Source organism: Stenella coeruleoalba (assembly GCF_951394435.1).
Source record: "Stenella coeruleoalba genome assembly, chromosome: 13".
NCBI lineage: Eukaryota > Metazoa > Chordata > Mammalia > Artiodactyla > Delphinidae > Stenella > Stenella coeruleoalba.
Window position 1 is genome coordinate 44,034,308 of NC_137159.1, and position 17,950 is coordinate 44,052,257.

At 36.5% G+C, this 17,950-nt stretch overlaps 1 protein-coding gene across 5 annotated transcripts in view; it reads left to right on the plus strand.

Annotated features, from left to right (window-relative positions):
- CCDC88A (coiled-coil domain containing 88A) overlaps nt 1-17,950 on the plus strand; it is a 190,799-nt gene that overhangs the window by 80,774 nt on the left and 92,075 nt on the right. For all 5 annotated transcript variants that reach the window (XM_079940521.1, XM_079940522.1, XM_079940523.1 and 2 more), the window contains one exon: nt 14,606-14,714. In XM_079940521.1, coding sequence (XP_079796647.1) covers nt 14,606-14,714 — 109 coding nt within the window. The remainder of the gene's footprint in view (nt 1-14,605; nt 14,715-17,950) is intronic.

A 17,950-nucleotide genomic window follows, 5' to 3' on the forward strand; every position in this document is an offset into this window, starting at 1 on the left:
TCTATCTGGTTCTCTGTCAAGTCAAAATTATTTTTATAATAATATTAAGATGTCATTTGCCTTTCTTGCCTGTGTTGCAAAAGCAATGATGGTATGAAAGCAAAGGTGGGTAAAACTGCTGACATCTTAGCATGAATCAAGGAGTAGTACGAAGTTGTGCTGGTAGTCATTGTATTCTTCACAGTTGTGGTTAAAAAGAAATCCAGCTTCACTTTAAAGTGCCCTTGATGAAGCAGTAAAAGTTATTGAATCTTGACCCTTGAGTACTGTACGTGTCTTTTTTTTTTTTTTTTTTTAAGGCGGCTCCACGTGGCATGCAGGATCCTAGTTTCCCAACCAGGGATCAAACGCGCACCCCCTGCATTGGGAGCGCAGAGTCTTAACCACTGGACCGCCAGGGAAGCCCCCCTATACGTGTCTTTTTTACATTCTGTAGGAAAAAATGGGAAGTATGCATAAAACACTTCTGTTGACTAATGGAATATAATGATTATCTCAAGAAAAAGTACTCATGATTTTTTGAGTTGCAAGGCCGAACAAGTCTCTGTTTTGTGGAGCACTGTTTTTTTTTTTAAATTATTTTATTTTTATTTATTTTGCTGTGTTGGGTCTTTGTTGCTGTGCGTGGGCTTTCTCTAGTTGTGGCAAGCGGGAGCTACTCTTCATTGCGGTGTGAGGGCTTCTCACTGCGGTGGCTTCTCTTGTTGCGGAGCACGGGCTCTAGGCGCGTGGGCTTCAGTAGTTGCTGTGCGTGGGCTTTCTCTAGTTGTGGCAAGCAGGTGCTACTCTTCATTGCAGTGTGCGGGCTTCTCATTGCGGTGTCTTCTCTTGTTGCGGAGCACGTCTAGAGCACAGGCTCAGTAGTTGTGGCGCACGGGCTTAGCTGCTCTGCAGCATGTGGGATCTTCCTGGACCAGGGCTCAAACCCGTGTGCCCTAAACCCATGTCCCCTGCACTGGCAGGCAGATTCTTAACCACTGCGCCACCAGCGAAGCCCTGGAACACTGTTTTTACTCGAAAGAATGACTAACAGACAAACCATAGTTATTCAGGCTTGAGTATTCGGCACCTTTTCAAAAATGAATAAAGTGAGCCTATCACTTCAAGGAAAATAACTGATACTATGTTTGTCAGTGATAAAATTGAATTATAGAAACCATGAGCTTGGTAGCTTCTCAATATTTAAAGACTTTTCTAATGAGACTGGAGGTGATAAAAATCAATGTAATTTTAAAATATTGAATAATAAAATGTGCAGCATTTGGAAGATCGTATAACTCAATGAACAAATTTTTTTTTTTTTTTTTTTTTTGCGGTACGCGGGCCTCTCACTGTTGTGGCGTCTCCCGTGGCGGAGCACAGGCTCTGGACGCGCAGGCTCAGCAGCCATGGCTCACGGGCCCAGCCGCTCCGCGGTATGTGGGATCTTCCCGGACCGGGGCACGAACCCGTGTCCCCTGCATCGGCAGGACCGAGGCACGAACCCGTGTCCCCTGCATCGGCAGGCGGACTCTCAACCACTGCGCCACCAGGGAAGCCCCTCAATGAACCAATTTTTAAAATGACCAATGCTTGATAAGAAATCATGTGTATGTAAAAGATCCATTCAACATGCCAGCTAAACCAATGGATTTTAATGTATAACAGGAAGAAAAGTTCATTGATAAGGGCTTCGGATTACAGATTTCATCCAACCTTTAAAAAAATACCACTTCACTGAATTTTGGTAGTATCAAAGAAGAATATCAATAATTATCTGAAAAAGCTATTAAAATACTCTTCCTTTTTCTGATTGCATGTTTATGTAAAGTCAACTTTTTTCATATACTTAGACAAAATAATGTATCACAACACATTGAATGTAGAAACAGATTTAAGAATTCAGATGTCTTTTATTAAGCCAAACATTAAAGAGATTTGAGATTTACTAAGTTATGAAAGAATGACACTCCCCTCTAAAATTTTTACTGTTTTTGAAAAAGATAGCTACTTACCATAAAAATGCTCTTTATGTTAACATATGAGTTTGTTATTTTTATATGGACTAATAAATTATTTTTTACTGCTTAATTTTAATTTCTAATATAGTAAATATAGATAGATGTAACTCACATAAATAAAAGCTCCTTAGAGTTATCAGTAATTTCTAAGAGTGAAAAAGAGGTCTTCAGGGGACTTGCCTGGCGGTCCAGTGGTTAAGACTTTGCCTTCCAATGCAGGGGGTGCGGGTTTGATCCCTGGTCAGGGGATAAAGATCCCATATGCTCGCGGCCAAATAAAAACAAAACATAAAACAGAAGCAGTGTTGTAACAAATTCAATAAAGACTTTAAAAATGGTCCACATCAAAAAAATCTTTTTAAAAAACGAGTGAAAGAGGTCTTCAGACCGAAAAGTTAGAAAACTGCTAGAGTAATTTTTGAAGGGCTCATGTTGGCTCATTCTAAGAAGTAGAGGGTAGATCTTTAGTCATTTTATCCAATTCAGATAAAACCAGAGTTAAGTGTATTGGATTTTTATTCTATTTGTGTCCATTTGCATTTTTTTTTTTTTTTTTTTTTGCGGTACGTGGGCCTCTCAGTGTTGTGGCCTCTCCCGTTGCAGAGCACAGGCTCCGGACGCGCAGGCTCAGCGGCCATGGCTCACGGGCCCAGCCGCTCCGCAGCATGTGGGATCTTCCCGGACCGGGGCACGAACCCCGTGTCCCCTGCAACGGCAGGCGGACTCTCAACCACTGCGCCACCAGGGAAGCCCCCATTTGCAATTTTTAAATCAAATCATTAGTTCTGTTTATTCACTGTTAAATCAGTGAATATCATGCTGTACTGCTAGCTCAATCTTGGGCTAACTAGAAAATGTCAGATATTTCTTCAACTTTCGAATCTTAAATTATGTATCTTAAATTATGAGAATGTACAGAAGGGGGTTGGGCTGTGTCCATAATGTCTATGTGGTAATTATGTAGCACATACCTCTCCAAGAATGACTATTCAGTCTTTATGAAGATCAAATTAGTTAACATATATGAAAATATTTTGTAGATATTTAAAAGATTATATATTAATATTAGGTTTTATTGTTGGCCTGTTGGCCATCATGCACAATGATTGAGCTTGTGAGAAGGGGGAGATACTACTAAGGTGAAGGGATACTTTTTTTAAAACCACTTATTCCCCTGATATGTTACTACTTGGATAACCCTAAATGTGATGATATTTACCCAGTTAATAATTTTTCATAAAGCTATCATATTGGTATATGTACATTTGAAGTCAGATATGCAAATAACTACTTATTTCAAAATGTTTTGAGGGGACATGTAAATACTATGCAGTTATATGTTTCATAATATAAAATATCTCAAAAAATGTTTTGAAAGCCCTGTATACAACTAGCTTTAAATTAGAATGGCATTATCAAAAACATGAGCACATGTAGTTGTTAAGCACCAACACTAAACAGATGGTTCAAGAGGATACATAAGAGGTTTGAAGTCTGGGTAGAAGAGCATAAAGCCATTAAAACTATCAGATTTCTGTTTCTCATAGATATTAGTCAATAAATAAGTAAAGACATAATCCTTGGTTATATAAGGACCAAATCTCAGAATATTAGTGTTGCAGAATTACTGTCTTTTCCTTCCTCTTTTACTCTAATTTAAAATTACTGTATACAGTGGTAGATAATACTATAGCCTGTTTATTGAAATTAATGTATCTTGTCATAAGTAGGTCATTTATAAATGTGAAATTGCTTGAGGCTGTCTTTTACTGCCATGTTGCATTTAACTTCTGGTTGGACAGATTTGAGCTATATTGCTAGGCTATTTGCCTCTAAAGCATTTTTCAGTTTTCATCTTATAAGAGGAAATGGTCAATTTGAGATTATGTTGGCTTAGAAATAGTTGTATATAATTAGAAAGGTACTTGCTCACCTATCACATGTGTATCATTCAATAGCTCATCTTTTATTTTAAAAAAAGTTCTTTCCAAAGATAAAGTCTTTTTTTAAAAAAAAAGTATGCTTTCAAAAAGAGCTTAAACAAAACATCCTTAATTATGATTGTCTATTCTGAATTAATCTTTGTTTAGCATTTTAAATATTAAACATGAAGAAAAGACAGGATATTTAGAATACTGAGTAGACTACAATTTCTTTTTAGAGAACTCTGGACTCATACCAAGTGTGTTTCAATTTCTGTACTGTAACTTTTACTGTGTAAAGAAATAAACCTTAAAATACATGCAGGAATGGAGTGCTTTCTGTATTTACATAAAATGCATACTTTTTACAGAAGAAATGTTTTATATTGTTTTATTTTCTTAGGCATAGTCTCACACATCTTACGACCCTCAGTCTCTAGCATTGAATCTCGCATATATAGCCTCATATTTTTCCCTAGAAGTAAATGAAATAGGTTTCATGGAATAGAATTTTTTGTGGGTGTCTTTTCCCTCTTTAAAAAAATGTTTTACATGGTTAAAAGAATTAGTTAATACCAAAACGTTCATAATGAAAAACAGCAATCCCTGCCCTAACTTATTACATCTCAGTTCTGTTCCCCAGAGTAAAAACTTTTAACTTTTTTTTAGCAATTTCTTCTGTCACTTAGCCCCAAATATAGTGAAAAAATGCCTACCCTAGTTTTTATTTTATTTTTTTACCCTTGTATTTCTTGGTTTATCCCTTTTAGGCATTATCTACTGACTTCCTGATAATGGTAGGTGAGATTTTAGCCTTTTTTATGTCCCATCTCTTTATTTTCTTACCCTGTCCTTCTAATTTGTTTCTTTATTATAAGTTTAGTTAAATCAGTAATCAGTATTCACATATAATGTTTCCTTCAGAGGCAGGTAGTGTATCATTATTACATTTTTCTTTTTTAAAAAAATAGTACTTTCCTAAAGTTACTAATTTTCTTTATCTTGGATTTTTTTTTTTTTTTTTTTTTGGCTGCTTTGGGTCTTTGTTGCTGCATGCAGGCTTTCTCTAGTTGTGGTGAGTGGGGGCTACTCTTCGTTGCCGTGCGCGGGCTTCTCATTGCAGTGGCTTCTCTTGTTGCAGAGCATGGGCTCTAGGCATTCGGGCTTTAGTAGTTGTGGCACGAGGGCTCAGTAGTTGTGGCTCGTGGGCTCTAGAGCGCAGGCTCTGTAGTTTTGGCGCACGGGCTTAGTTGTTCTGCGACATGTGGGATCTTCCCAGACCAGGGATCGAACCCATGACCCCTGCATTGACAGGCGGATTCTTAACCACTGTGCCACCAGGGAAGTCCCATAAAGTTACTAATTTTCTTGATTTGCATAATTTTCAGTAAATCCATCCTTAAATGTTCAACTGTTTTTCATGGGAGTTGAGATTAAGACTTTTCAGGCAGTTTCACCTGAGGGAAGTCCTTCTCACATAAAGAGATCATGTTCTTGGGGTCAAAGGGCATGTTTTCATGATCCTAACATATGTCAGTATGACCCTAACCCAAGTTAAGCGTGAATCAAATGGGAAACCCAAGCCTAGTAATCGAAAGTTTGTTGCTCTCTAGGTCCATACCTAGAGTGCTTAGCAGTTACTTTTTTCCCAGATTTCTAAAGTAATTTCATCTGATATCCTTAGTATATAAAAGCTGAACTGTTCCCTCTTTTTATATTCAGAGTTGTTTTAATTGTTATAAACAAACTTTCTCAGAGGCTGAAGAAACTTAACATAAAACTTACAGATTTTTTTTTGGTAAAAAAACATTCGTAGAAGATTTTGAACAAACCAAAATTCTAAATTCTTAAAACTTGCTAATTCTTAGAAGAGCTTTATGCAAAGGAGACTATAGGCCTTTCTGGCAACTGAATAAATTTTGAAATGTCATTTGAGGAATGTTGGACATAAAATTTTAAAAGAAACTTTAGGACTTAATTTAAAAAATCACTTTAAGAGCACAGAGAAGCTTGGTAACAATTCTATCAGGGCAAAGATAATATTTACATTATAAAATTTATTAAAGTGGGAATGAAATCACATGTGTTTATTGGGATGTTACATATCCATTCCAAAGTATAATCCAAATTATATATTGTCATGTAACAATGGGCTTGCACTGTAAACTTGTACAGTTTTTTTAGTTTGCATACCTCTTCAGTAGTAATATCAAAACTAAAATCTTTGTCATCAGGATTAAATACCTAGGTTTTTTTTTTGTTTTTTTTTTGCGGTACGCGGGCCTCTCACTGTTGTGGCCTGTCCTGTTGCGGAGCACAGACTCCGGACGCGCCGGCTCAGCAGCCATGGCTCACGGGCCTAGCCGCTCCGCAGCATGTGAGATCTTCCCGGACCGGGGCACGAACCCGTGTCCCCTGCATCGGCTGGCGGACTCTCAACCACTGCGCCACCAGGGAAGCCCAATACCTAGGTTTCTTAATAAAATATTACTGTAATGAACTGGAGGGGGGAAGGAAATGAATATTCTTTAGTTTGATTAATCACTATGAAAACAATTAGGAATATGCTCACACAATATAATAAAAAATGATTTATTGTATACGTGCATTTTATAGATATCATTACCGAAACCTTTTTCTTTCTGTCTTTTCTTTGTTGTCCTGAATGATAAGAGAAAAGGTTGAAAGAGAGAGAGTAAAGGGAAAAAGTTGTAAGAGCCTAGGCAAATTACTACTTTGGACTTCAATTTTCTGATTTACAGTGAAACTAGATAATCTCTAAAGTATTTTTTAGATCTAAATGTTATCATTTAGGAGATAGTCATGGGTGAGAGGTAATTTAAAGGAATTCAAATATAGAGTAAGGAAAATAGAAATAAAAAGATAGAAGAAGACTAGAGAGAAAAGATATTTACTGAATGTCTGTGATTCCAAATGAAATTTACATAACCATAGTATACGTAACATTTTTACTAGGGTTATTCCTACTCTCTTTTCCCAGTTACAAACATACTTTTCTCCACAATGATAGAGTGACTAAACTAAGCTCTTGTACATTAAGTAATATAGCCACAGTATGTACTCAATGAGGATTTAACTTACTGACAGAACATGTACCAGGTTGATTACATAAAACAGAATTTTCCCTTCAGCTCTCTGAATTTTTAACCATGACCTCCTGACCACGCTCTTGTCTTTTCTCTGCCATGACACGTGATCTGACTGCTGCAGTGTAGTGTCCTTGTTTTTGTAAGTTACTAGTTCTGGGTGATACCTTTACCTAAGAGACCCACTTTTCCACTTATACTGCCATTTGCTTTGGGCAATTCATTACTCATTATTTGCTTTAAGTATAAATCAGTCACAAGTTGGATTTAACTCACTTTACTATTATTCTTGCTTGTTCTGTACATCTCAAATTGTGGTTTAGGACTCTTGTTACTCAACTGATCTTTGGGACACAAACTTAGTAGGGAGTGTCTAGTCCAGACTGCCAAATGAGTTTTTAGCTTGGAGAATGTCATTTCATAACTCTTTTTCTTTTTTTTTTTTAGATGTTGGGGGTAGGAGTTTATTAGTTCATTTATTTATTTTTGCTGTGCTGGGTCTTCGTTTCTGTGCGAGGACTTTCTCTAGTTGTGGCAAGTGGGGGCCATTCTTCATCGTGGTGTGCGGGCCTCTCACTATCGCGGCCTCTCTTGTTATGGAGCACAGGCTCCAGACGCGCAGGCTCAGTAGTTGTGGCTCACGGGCCCAGTTGCTCCGCAGCATGTGGGATCCTCCCAGACCAGGGCTCGAACCCGTGTCCCCTGCATTAGCAGACAGATTCTCAACCACAGCGCCACCACGGAAGCCCCCATAACTCTTAATAGTAAGCAACAATTTTTAAAACACTGTGCTTGGTCTCAGATCATTTATTCTTTTTATTTATTCAAACATTTGGTTAGGATATATGCTAATTTTTAGAGAATAAGATAAGGTCCCTGCTGTCAGGGAGCTTACATTCTAGTGAGAAAGTGAGAGGCATAAAGGCAATTATTGGAAGACCCATGATAGAATGATGTACCAAAAACGGGGATTAGTTGTTATACTGTGGGGTGGGGCTGATGGAGTAAATAGTCTAGGATTGTAAGGATGATTCAGTGTTAAAAAGGCAACAATGTAATTCACTACATTAACATATTAAATGAGAAGAATCATATGGGAGTAGATGTAGGAAAAATTCAGCACCAGTTAAGATATTGGATAGGAATAGGAGGGAACTTAATTTGAAGAAAGGTATTCATCAGAACATTACAGTGAACATTATGCATTCATGGGAAAACATTAAAAGCATGAAATTTGTGAACAAGATAAAGGATAGCTCTTATCTCCATTATTATTTGTTAATACAGTAAGTAAAGAAACAGAAATGAGATGTACGATTGGAAAGGAGGAGATAAAACTGTCATTTGCTGACAGTATTTTTTTTACTGAGAAAATCCAAGAAAATGAACTGAATAAACTAAATTTTGAAAGGTGGTCAATCAGAAGTGCAGTATACAAAAACTACAGTTTTCCTATTATACACTAGCAATGATCAGGTAGCCAATGTGATAGAAAAAAAATCTATTTCACAAACAAAAACCCAAGGAGGAAAAAAAATCCTACTTAAATGTAAAGACATTTGGGAAATTTTAAAATTTTACTAATGCAAATGTCAGTCTTTATCAAATTAATATTTTAAATAAAATCCTAATAAATCTCAACAAGCTTTTTCGTAGAATCTTATAAATATCCTAACATTCATAGAAAAGAGCAGCATGTATGACTAAGCAGGACAATTTACTTGTTATTTATTTATTTTAAGCAGGACAGTTTAGAAAGCAAAAACAAAAGAGCGGGAATTGCTCTAATAGAATCAAGATGCTAATAAAGGTATAGTAATATTTAGAAGGTTTTAATGACATAGGAATAGACAAATGGGTTAAAGGAACAGAATAGACTCCAAAAGTGTATCCACACTTACATGGGAATCTAGTGTGATCATAGAGATCAGTGGGAAACAATAAGCTCTTCAGTAATTGATGTTGGGATAATTGATTATCAATATGGAAAAACTACAAATTTTATTCAAGAGAACCTGCAAGAGTACCAACAAACAACCTGTTAGAGTTTAGCAGGGTTTCTAAAGATAAGAGCAATACACAAAAATTGATTGCATTTACATATCAGTAGTAACCTACTAGCAAATATATTTTAAAAATATTACATTCACACTAACAGCAAAAACTAGAAGGTATTTAAGACTATAGCTAATAAAAGGCCTTCCTAGAGAAAATTATAAAGTGGTTTTGAAAAAGGACTCAATGGATATGATCCCAAAAGCACAGCACCAAAAGCAAAAATAGACAAATAGGATTGCATTAAGCTAAAAAACCTATGTGCAATAAAGGAAACAGTCAACAAAATGAAAAGGCAATCTATGGTAGTTATAAATGTAATTATAGTAATAGATTTTGATCGACCGATAATTATGGAGAACGATGAGTGTATACTGATGTAAACAAACAAACACACGCATAAGTAAATTGAAGATAGGTGAATATCAGATTATTGACATAGTTTCAAAGTATGTCTTCACAAAATAATAATTACAAGAGGAAAATAGTAACTATAATGGAGAAAAGTGGCAGATACCAGTTTAGTCAAATGATAAAAGTGAATATCATCAGTAATGGGCTAAATTGAAATCATGTACCACCTCTAAGGATGCATTGGAGAAGATCAGAGCATCTCTTCTATATTTTTCCTGTCACAGATACATAACCTGAACTTAATTATGAGTAATATACGATTTAATCAGACAAACCCAATTGAAGGACATTCTATGAAAGTACTGGCCTGTAACCTTTTAAAGTGTCTAGGTCATGAATTTCAAGGAAAGATAGAAACTGTTCCAGCTGAAAGAGACTAAAGATTGCAATTCAGATGACTGAATGCAAAGTGTGGTACTGAGCTAGATCCTTTTCCTATAAATCCATTCCTATTTGGAACAACAAACTTGAATAGATTCTAAAGATTGGATTATAATAACTGTATAATTGTTAATCTCCCAATTTTGATAGTTATATGTGTTTGTACAAGATAAATACCAAAATATTTGTGGACTGTTTGGTATCAGGTCAGCAATTCTCAGGTGGTTTAGGAAAAAGACCGTACTTGTCCGTGCAACTTTTCTGTAAGTCTGATACTGCCCCATAGGTCATTTAGTGTCTTTCAGGTTTGTTTGGTTTTTTTTTTCCCTGTGTGCTTTGGATTTTTTTTTTTTTTTTTTTTTTTTTTTTTTTTTTTGGTGGTACGCGGCCCTCTTACTGCTGTGGCCTCTCCCGTTGCGGAGCACAGGCTCCGGACGCGCAGGCTCAGTGGCCATGGCTCACGGGCCCAGCCGCTCCGCGGCATGTGGGATCTTCCTGGACCGGGGCACGAACCTGTGTCGCCTGCATCGGCAGGCGGACTCTCAACCACTGCGCCACCAGGGAAGCCCTGGAATTTTTTTTTTCCTGTGTATTCAAGTTCACTAATCTTTTGTTATAGTTTCCTATCTTCTGTTAAGCATATGCAATGAATTTTTCATTTCAGATACTGTATATTTTAGCTTTAGAAGTTCCATTTGGGTTTTTAAAAAGTAGTTTACATTTTTCTCCACATAATGTTTGTTTTTTTAAGTCCTTTAGTATATTCATAACAGCTGCTTTGACATTCTTGCCTACTCTTTCCATGGTCTCTTTCATTTCTGGATCTGTTTCTATTAATTGTTTCCATTTTCTTTCCTGGTTACAAATCACTTTTTTTTTTTTTTTTTGCTTCTTTGCATGTCTAGTAATTTTTTATTTTATATTGGACATTGTGATTATTACATTGTGGTGTCTGGATCTTGTTCTTTAAGCAGTGTTGAATTTTGTTTTGGCAGGTTGTCAAGTTACTTGCAATCAGCTTAATCCCTTTTTGTTTTGTTTTTTTGCCATGCTGCATGGCACACGGGATCTTAGTTCCCTGACCAGGGATTGAACTCATGTCCCCTGCAGCGGAAGCACAGAGTCCCAACCACTGGACAGCCAGGGAATTCCCAGCTTGATCCTTTCAGTGCTTGTTTTAACAGCTTTGTTAGGGAGCTTCTGGAATAGCTTTTACTTAACTGCTAGTTTAGTTCCAAGACATGACTCTTCTGAGGTCTCTACTAATGCTCTAGGTGTTTACTCTGGCTGGTCGGAGCTTAAATTCCTCTGCACTTTGTGAGCTTTGGGTGTTGTTTAGCTTCCAGCTTTTCTGTGCTTGTACTCTGCTCAGCCTCCTGGAGTTTCAGGGTACATATGTATAACTTAGTATTTAGCCAAAATCTTAAGGGCATATTTTGGGAGCTTTTTGTTTGTATAGCTCCCTTGTGTCTGGTGTTCTTTAATTCCCTTGAACTCCAAACTTTGTCTCTTCAAGTTCAGCGAGACGTGGGCTACCCCTCCTTATACCTCATTCTGGAAAGTACCTTACTGCTTCGCCAGGGATTACAGTCTTGCTGTTCGAAGTCTGAAAATAGTTATTTTGTATGTTTTGTCCAGTTTTCTAATTCTTGATGGAAAAAGGGCAAATCTGGTACTAACTATTCCTTCTTATTTGATGTTTTAGCTGAGTTTAGTTGTATTATTTTCTCACTTAGTACTATGAGCAATCTCAGTGTAGATGGTTGAGCTGATCCAGTGTCAGGGATTGACAGTATGAATGTGATCAAAGGACAGAAGGATCATTGTTGGGAGGGCTGGCAAGAGAATAGTTGAAGTAAAAGCAATAGTTCTCAGAGTATGGTTTGAGGATCCTTTTAGAGGGTCCATAGGAGTTTCCTACTTCCAACTAAATATCCATGTGAAGCTGATTTTTTCTTCATATACATGAACCAAAATAACACAAACAGTAGATTGAATGCAGAAGCAAAGATGAACATCAGCCTCTTAAGTTAAACCAGATATTAAAGAGATTTGTAAAAATAGTGAAACAATGCCAGTCTTCTCACTAAAATTTTTTTTGGCTTGGTATTTGTAAGCATGTAATAGGTTTATTATTTTTTTAATAAGTTAATAAGTAAACAAATAATTGTGAAATTTTCTGTTTTATTTTCTAATACAGTAAATATTGATAAATATAGCCCACAAAAACAGAAGAATTGCTGAAATAAAGCACCATAAAGTGCTGTCTAGGGAAGGAAGTGAAGGCATTAGGAGTGCAATAGACAGTGTAGAAAAAGGAAGGGATTAAGGAATGAGAGGTTTCTGTTCAGTTCCTATTCTCTATTGGATAGGTGTCAATTTCTTTACTTCTCTGCATTCTCGCGTGGACGTGCCTGCAGTTAAAGTCGTAGGATAGTACTGTCCCAGCAACTTCTTAGGTTTCTGCTTTATAATACTATGCACTCAGCCCTTGCATAGGGAATCCTGATTTACTGTCTGCCATTTCACCTGGCAATATCTTTTTCTAGTTTGCTCTCCTTGTCCTAATGAGGAGCTAGATCATCCTTACTTATGTTCTGGCATTAACTTACCCTTCTGTTCTGGTGCCACCAGTTTTACTTAAATTTCCCATTCTTTAAACAAAAATTTTAATTAAAAATTTAAATTTTCTTCAGCTTTATTGACATATAGTTGACAAATAAAATTGTAATATACTTAAAGTGTATATAGTGGTGGTTTGATGTATGTATACATGTGAATGGATTCCCACCATCTAGCTAATTAACATGTCCATCACCTCACATTTTTACCTTTGTGTGTGTATGTGTGAACATTTAAGTTCTACACTCTTAATAAATTTCAATTATATAATACAGTAGTTACCATGTCTTACATTAGATCTTTAGGCCTTATTCATCTTGTAGCTGAAAGTTTGTATCCTTTTTTCAACCTCTCCATATTCCCACCCAACTCCCCCGCTCCCAGACGCAGGCAACTGCTTTTCTACTCTCTGTTTCTATGAGTTTGACTTTTTTTTTTAGATTCTACATATAAGTAAGAATATATAGTATTTTTCTCTTTCTGGCTTATTTCACTTAGCATGATGCCCTCAAGTTTCATCCATGTTTTCACAAATGGCAGGATTTCCTTCTTTCTCATGTCTGAATAATATTCTTCTCTCTGTCTCTCTCTATATATACATGTGTATGTTTGTGTGTGTGTGTGTATATATATATGTAAATATATATGTTTCCTATGTTTTTTATCCGTTTATCTGTTGAAGGACATTTGGGTTGTTTCCATATCTTGGCTATTGCAAATAATGCTGCAGTGAACGTGGGAGTGCCAGTACCTCTTTGAGATCCTGTTTATTTCCTTTGGCTTATATACCCAAAGTGGGATTGCTAGATCATATGTTAGTTCTATTTTTAAGTTTTTGAGGAACCGCCACAGTGGTTGCATCAGTACATTCTCAACAGCAGTGCACAAGGGGTCCATTTTCTCCACATCCTCACCAGCACTTATGTCTTGTCTTTTTGATGATTGCCATTCCAACAGGTGTGAGGCTCTTTGTGGTTCTGATTTGCATTTTCCTGATTATTAGTGATGTTGAGCACCTTTTCATGTACCTGTTGGCCATTTGTATGTCTTTTTTGGAAAAATGCCTATTCAGTTCCTCTGCCCATTTTAAAATCAGATTTTTTTTTTTGCTATTGAGTTGTATGAATACTTTGTGTATTTTGGACATTAACCCCTATTAGATATATGATTTGCAAATATTTTCTCCCACTCAGTAGTTTACCTTTTCATTTTGTTGATTGTATACATCGCTGTCCAGAAGCTTTTTAGTTTGATGTTAGTCACGCTTGTTTATTTTTGCTTTTGTTGCCTTTGTTTTTGGTGTCATTGAATTTCTCATTCTTAATGGTGTCCTACCTATTATTCTTGTTCAGTTTCTGCTACTTCAAACTCATTCAACCCTTTGTTTTTGTTTTTGTTTTTGTTTTTGCTGTACACGGCCTCTCACTATTGTGGCCTCTCCCGTTGCAGAGCACAGGCTCCGGACACGCAGGCTCAGCAGCCATGGCTCACGGGCCTAGCCGCTCCACGACATGTGGGCTCCTCCCGGACCGGGGTACAAACCCACGTCCCCTGCATTGACAGGCGGACTCCCAACCACTGTGCCACCAGGGAAGCCCCCCTTTGCTTTTATTGAATCTACAAAGTTTACCCAAGATAAGCGTGTTCTCTTGTGTCATCACTCCACTCTTTAATTTCTCAGGGACATTGCCCACTCAAATATAGTCTCCATTTTCCAGTGAGAAGATACAACATTTATTGGTTATCAGCCTATATTTTACATTCTTGATGTAAATAGATTTATTTGGGTTGTGGAAATATATATACTCAAAAGGAATAAAATGTTATTCATTGCAGGAAGGTGGAGAGACAAAATGAGAATGAAGGGAAACATCTGACTTACATTTTGCCACTGTCTTTGAAATATCAGATGCATTTATATCAATTAAAAGCACAGAATACATGTCAGAGTAATCATATGTCCTTTTAGATCATCTGTTAATGAAGATGAGTACACAGTTTCTTTAAAGAAAAAATGTATTATATGATTATTTTTAGTCATCTATAAGTTGATAGGTATATTTCTATATAACTTTTAAAGTATTTCTTTTTTTATTTCTTACAGTAATCCTAAATCGGAGAGTCAGAGAGTAAATAAAAAAGTCAACAATGATGCCTCACTTAGAATTCATAATCTATCCATTTTGGTGAGACAGATAAAATTTTATTACCAGGTAAGTGGTTCTTTTTTTAATCTAGTATTTTAATAACTCCTTGCATATTCACATTTTTGTGTTGTTTAGTATTAATGACCTAGTATATACTAAATGCTTGTTATATATCAGATACTGGTCTGTTTGCTGGAGGTTGAGTAGTAATAACACAGTTTATTTCTTATGCAATGTTAAAGATGCAAGCATGCACTTCATAATTATCTAATTTACAGATAATTTTTGTATTTTATGAATTTAAAATTTTTTAAATTTCCTGAGAATTTATATAGTGCAACACTTTGTTAGCCTACTAGAATTTTGCCTTTGAACAATATACTTTTTATTCCTTTTTTTAACTTAAATTGGATGCATATTTCAGAGTTTGAACATGAGCATTTTTTTTTAATTTTTTATTTTATTTTATTTTTGGCTGTGTTGGGTCTTTGTTGCTGTGCACAGGCTTTCTCTAGTTGCAAGGAGCGGGGGCATCTCTTCATTGTGGTGTATGGGCTTCCATTGCAGTGGCTTCTGTTGTTGCAGAGTACGGGCTCTAGGCGTGTGGGCTTCAGTAGTTGCAGCACGCAGGCTCAGTAGTTGTGGCATGCGGGCTCTAGGGCGTGCAGGCTTCAGTAGTTGTGGCGCACGGGCTCAGTAGTTGTGGCGCTGGGCTTAGTTGTCTGTGGCGTGTGGAATGTTCCCAGACCAGGGCTTGAACCTGTGTCACCTGCATTGGCAGGTGGATTCTTGTTTTTTTTTTTTTTTGAGGTACGTGGGCCTCTCACTGTTGTGGCCTCTCCCATTGTGGAGCACAGGCTCTGGACGCGCAGGCTCAGTGGCCATGGCTCACAGGCCCAGCCGCTCCGTGGCATGTGGGATCTTCCTGGACTGGGGCATGAACCTGTGTCCCCTGCATCAGCAGGCGGACTCTCAACCACTGCGCCACCAGGGAAGCCCTTAAGCTGTTCTTATTTTGTATTTTAGTTCTGTTTTTAAACCCCATAAATTAAATATTGAAAGTACTGTTAAATAAATCAAATCAGTGTTCTTTTAGATCAAGCTACATGTTTTCCTTTTTTTCCTCCTCATGGTTTTCTTTTGTTATCTCAGACCTGCCTTTGGTATTATTTTCTTACCGAAGTCATCTTTTGATTGTTTGTTTAGAGAAGGTTTGTTGATAGTAAAGTTTATCAATGTCTGTCTGAAAATGCCTTTTTTTCACCCTTGTTCTTGAAAGGTAATTTTATTGGGTATGTAGTTTTAGGTTAACAATTACTTTTCTCTCAGTGTTTTGCAGATTTTTACCTTCTCTCCCTGGAGTCCTTTTTGTTTTGGAGAAACCAGCTATCAGTCAAATATTTGTTCTTAGGTTAAACTGTCTTTTTCTCTCTCCTGGCTGCTACTACTGTCTCTTCTAATATTGCTGCTTTTGTATTAATCTGATATTCCTCAGATATTTTTATTATGTGTATATTAGACTTTCCTACTCTATCCTCCATGCTTATTAAACTTTCTTTTACATTACAGTTTACAGTCTTGTGCTACATCCTGAGTATTTTTTTTCAAGACTATCTCTGCAGTTTGATAATTTGCCCCTCATATCTTCTGTTTAACCCACTGATTAAGTTTTGCCTCTTAGTAATCATGGCTTTCATTTGTAGAAGTTCTGTTTGGTTCTTTTTCATCTGCCTTTTCATTTTGTTTATTAATCATTCTTTTAAAATTTTTTCCTTCCTTTATCTCTTCAGAAATTTTTAAAATGTCTAGTTTTTATTTTATGTTGGATAATTACAAAATCTGAAATCAGATCTATGGGGATCTGAATCTGCCCTTTGTTTTCTGCTTGCTGTTTCTCGTGGTGGTAGCTGTTGTGGCAGTGTGTGTGTGTGTATGTGTGTGTGTGTGTGTGTGTGTGTATGTGTGTTAATTGTGAGCTCATTTTGTGGGGGGAAGTTTATCTGTGGGAAAATACTTCTGGGTCTGAGCCAAGGATGCATTGCTTCAGAGAGGATTTGTTTCCTTTTGTGTAGCCAAGCCTGAAACACTTTTCATTTAATTTATTTTAAGCAGCTTTATATTATTGTAGAAGCATACTTGTATGCTGTATATAGAAAACTAGAAAAAATGAGAAAATACAAACATAATTTCAGGGCCTGGAGATTACCATTATTAGCACCTGAATATATGTACTTCTGGATCTCTTTTTCTGCATTTGTGTGTTTGTAAATTATGTATTTATGTGTTTACGTATGTATTTTTTAACTGGGACCACATTATCGCAGATTCTTAGGGAAACAACCCTCCTCAATCTCAAGCAAAGGCCAAGAAGAACTGCTTCTTCTGTGTCTTATTTGCAGGGTTCAGTTTTTAATTTTGTTTTATCTTTTGACAGTTACCTTTTTATTTTCTTTTGAGCTAAGTCAATAAATTTTAAAAGATTTTTAAAAAGCTATCCAGTATTTTTGAACTCCTTCCTTCCTTTCTTTCTAATATTTAGTATTCCTCATTGCCAGAAATAAAAGTCTGTGCTAGGTTTTTTTTAAACTTAAAAAGTTTTTTTTCCTGTATTCCTTCTCTCATTTTCCTCTCTTTGATTTGAGTGAGTTAGGTTCTATGTTATATGTGTTTTGTCTTTTATTCTTATTTTGTGTCAGTATTTCTAGATACATTAAACAAAAGACTAGATAAAGGGGTGCAGTGACTCATTTTGACAATCTTCATCAATCTTGCCCTTATTGGAATGTTGTTAGATCTTTGGTTTCACACTATCTTTAGGGAGATGCAAGTTTTTCTTGAAAATTTTGTGAGACTCCTTGGGAAAGAAGACATAAAAGGCAAGGGGATTTCTTTATCAGAATCTTAAATCATTTGTCAGTGCAACCTAATTCTGTGTTGTCTACTATTGCTTTTTTTTTAACAACTTTATTCAGATATAATTCACGTACTGTATAGCCCATTTAAAGTGTCCTATTCAGTGGTTTTTAGTATATATACAGAGTTATACAACCATCTACACCACCAATTTTGGAACATTTTTATCACCCCAAAAAGAAACCCTGTATCTGTTAGCAGTCACTCCCCATTTCCCCGAACCCTGCATACACACTCATCACCACCACCACCACCCCAGCCTTAGGCATCTGCTAATCTATTTTCTGTCTCTATAGACTTGCTTATTGTAGACATTTCATAAAAGTGCAATTGTACAGTATGTGGTCTTTTGTTACTGGCTTCTTTCATTTAGCATAATGATTTCAAGG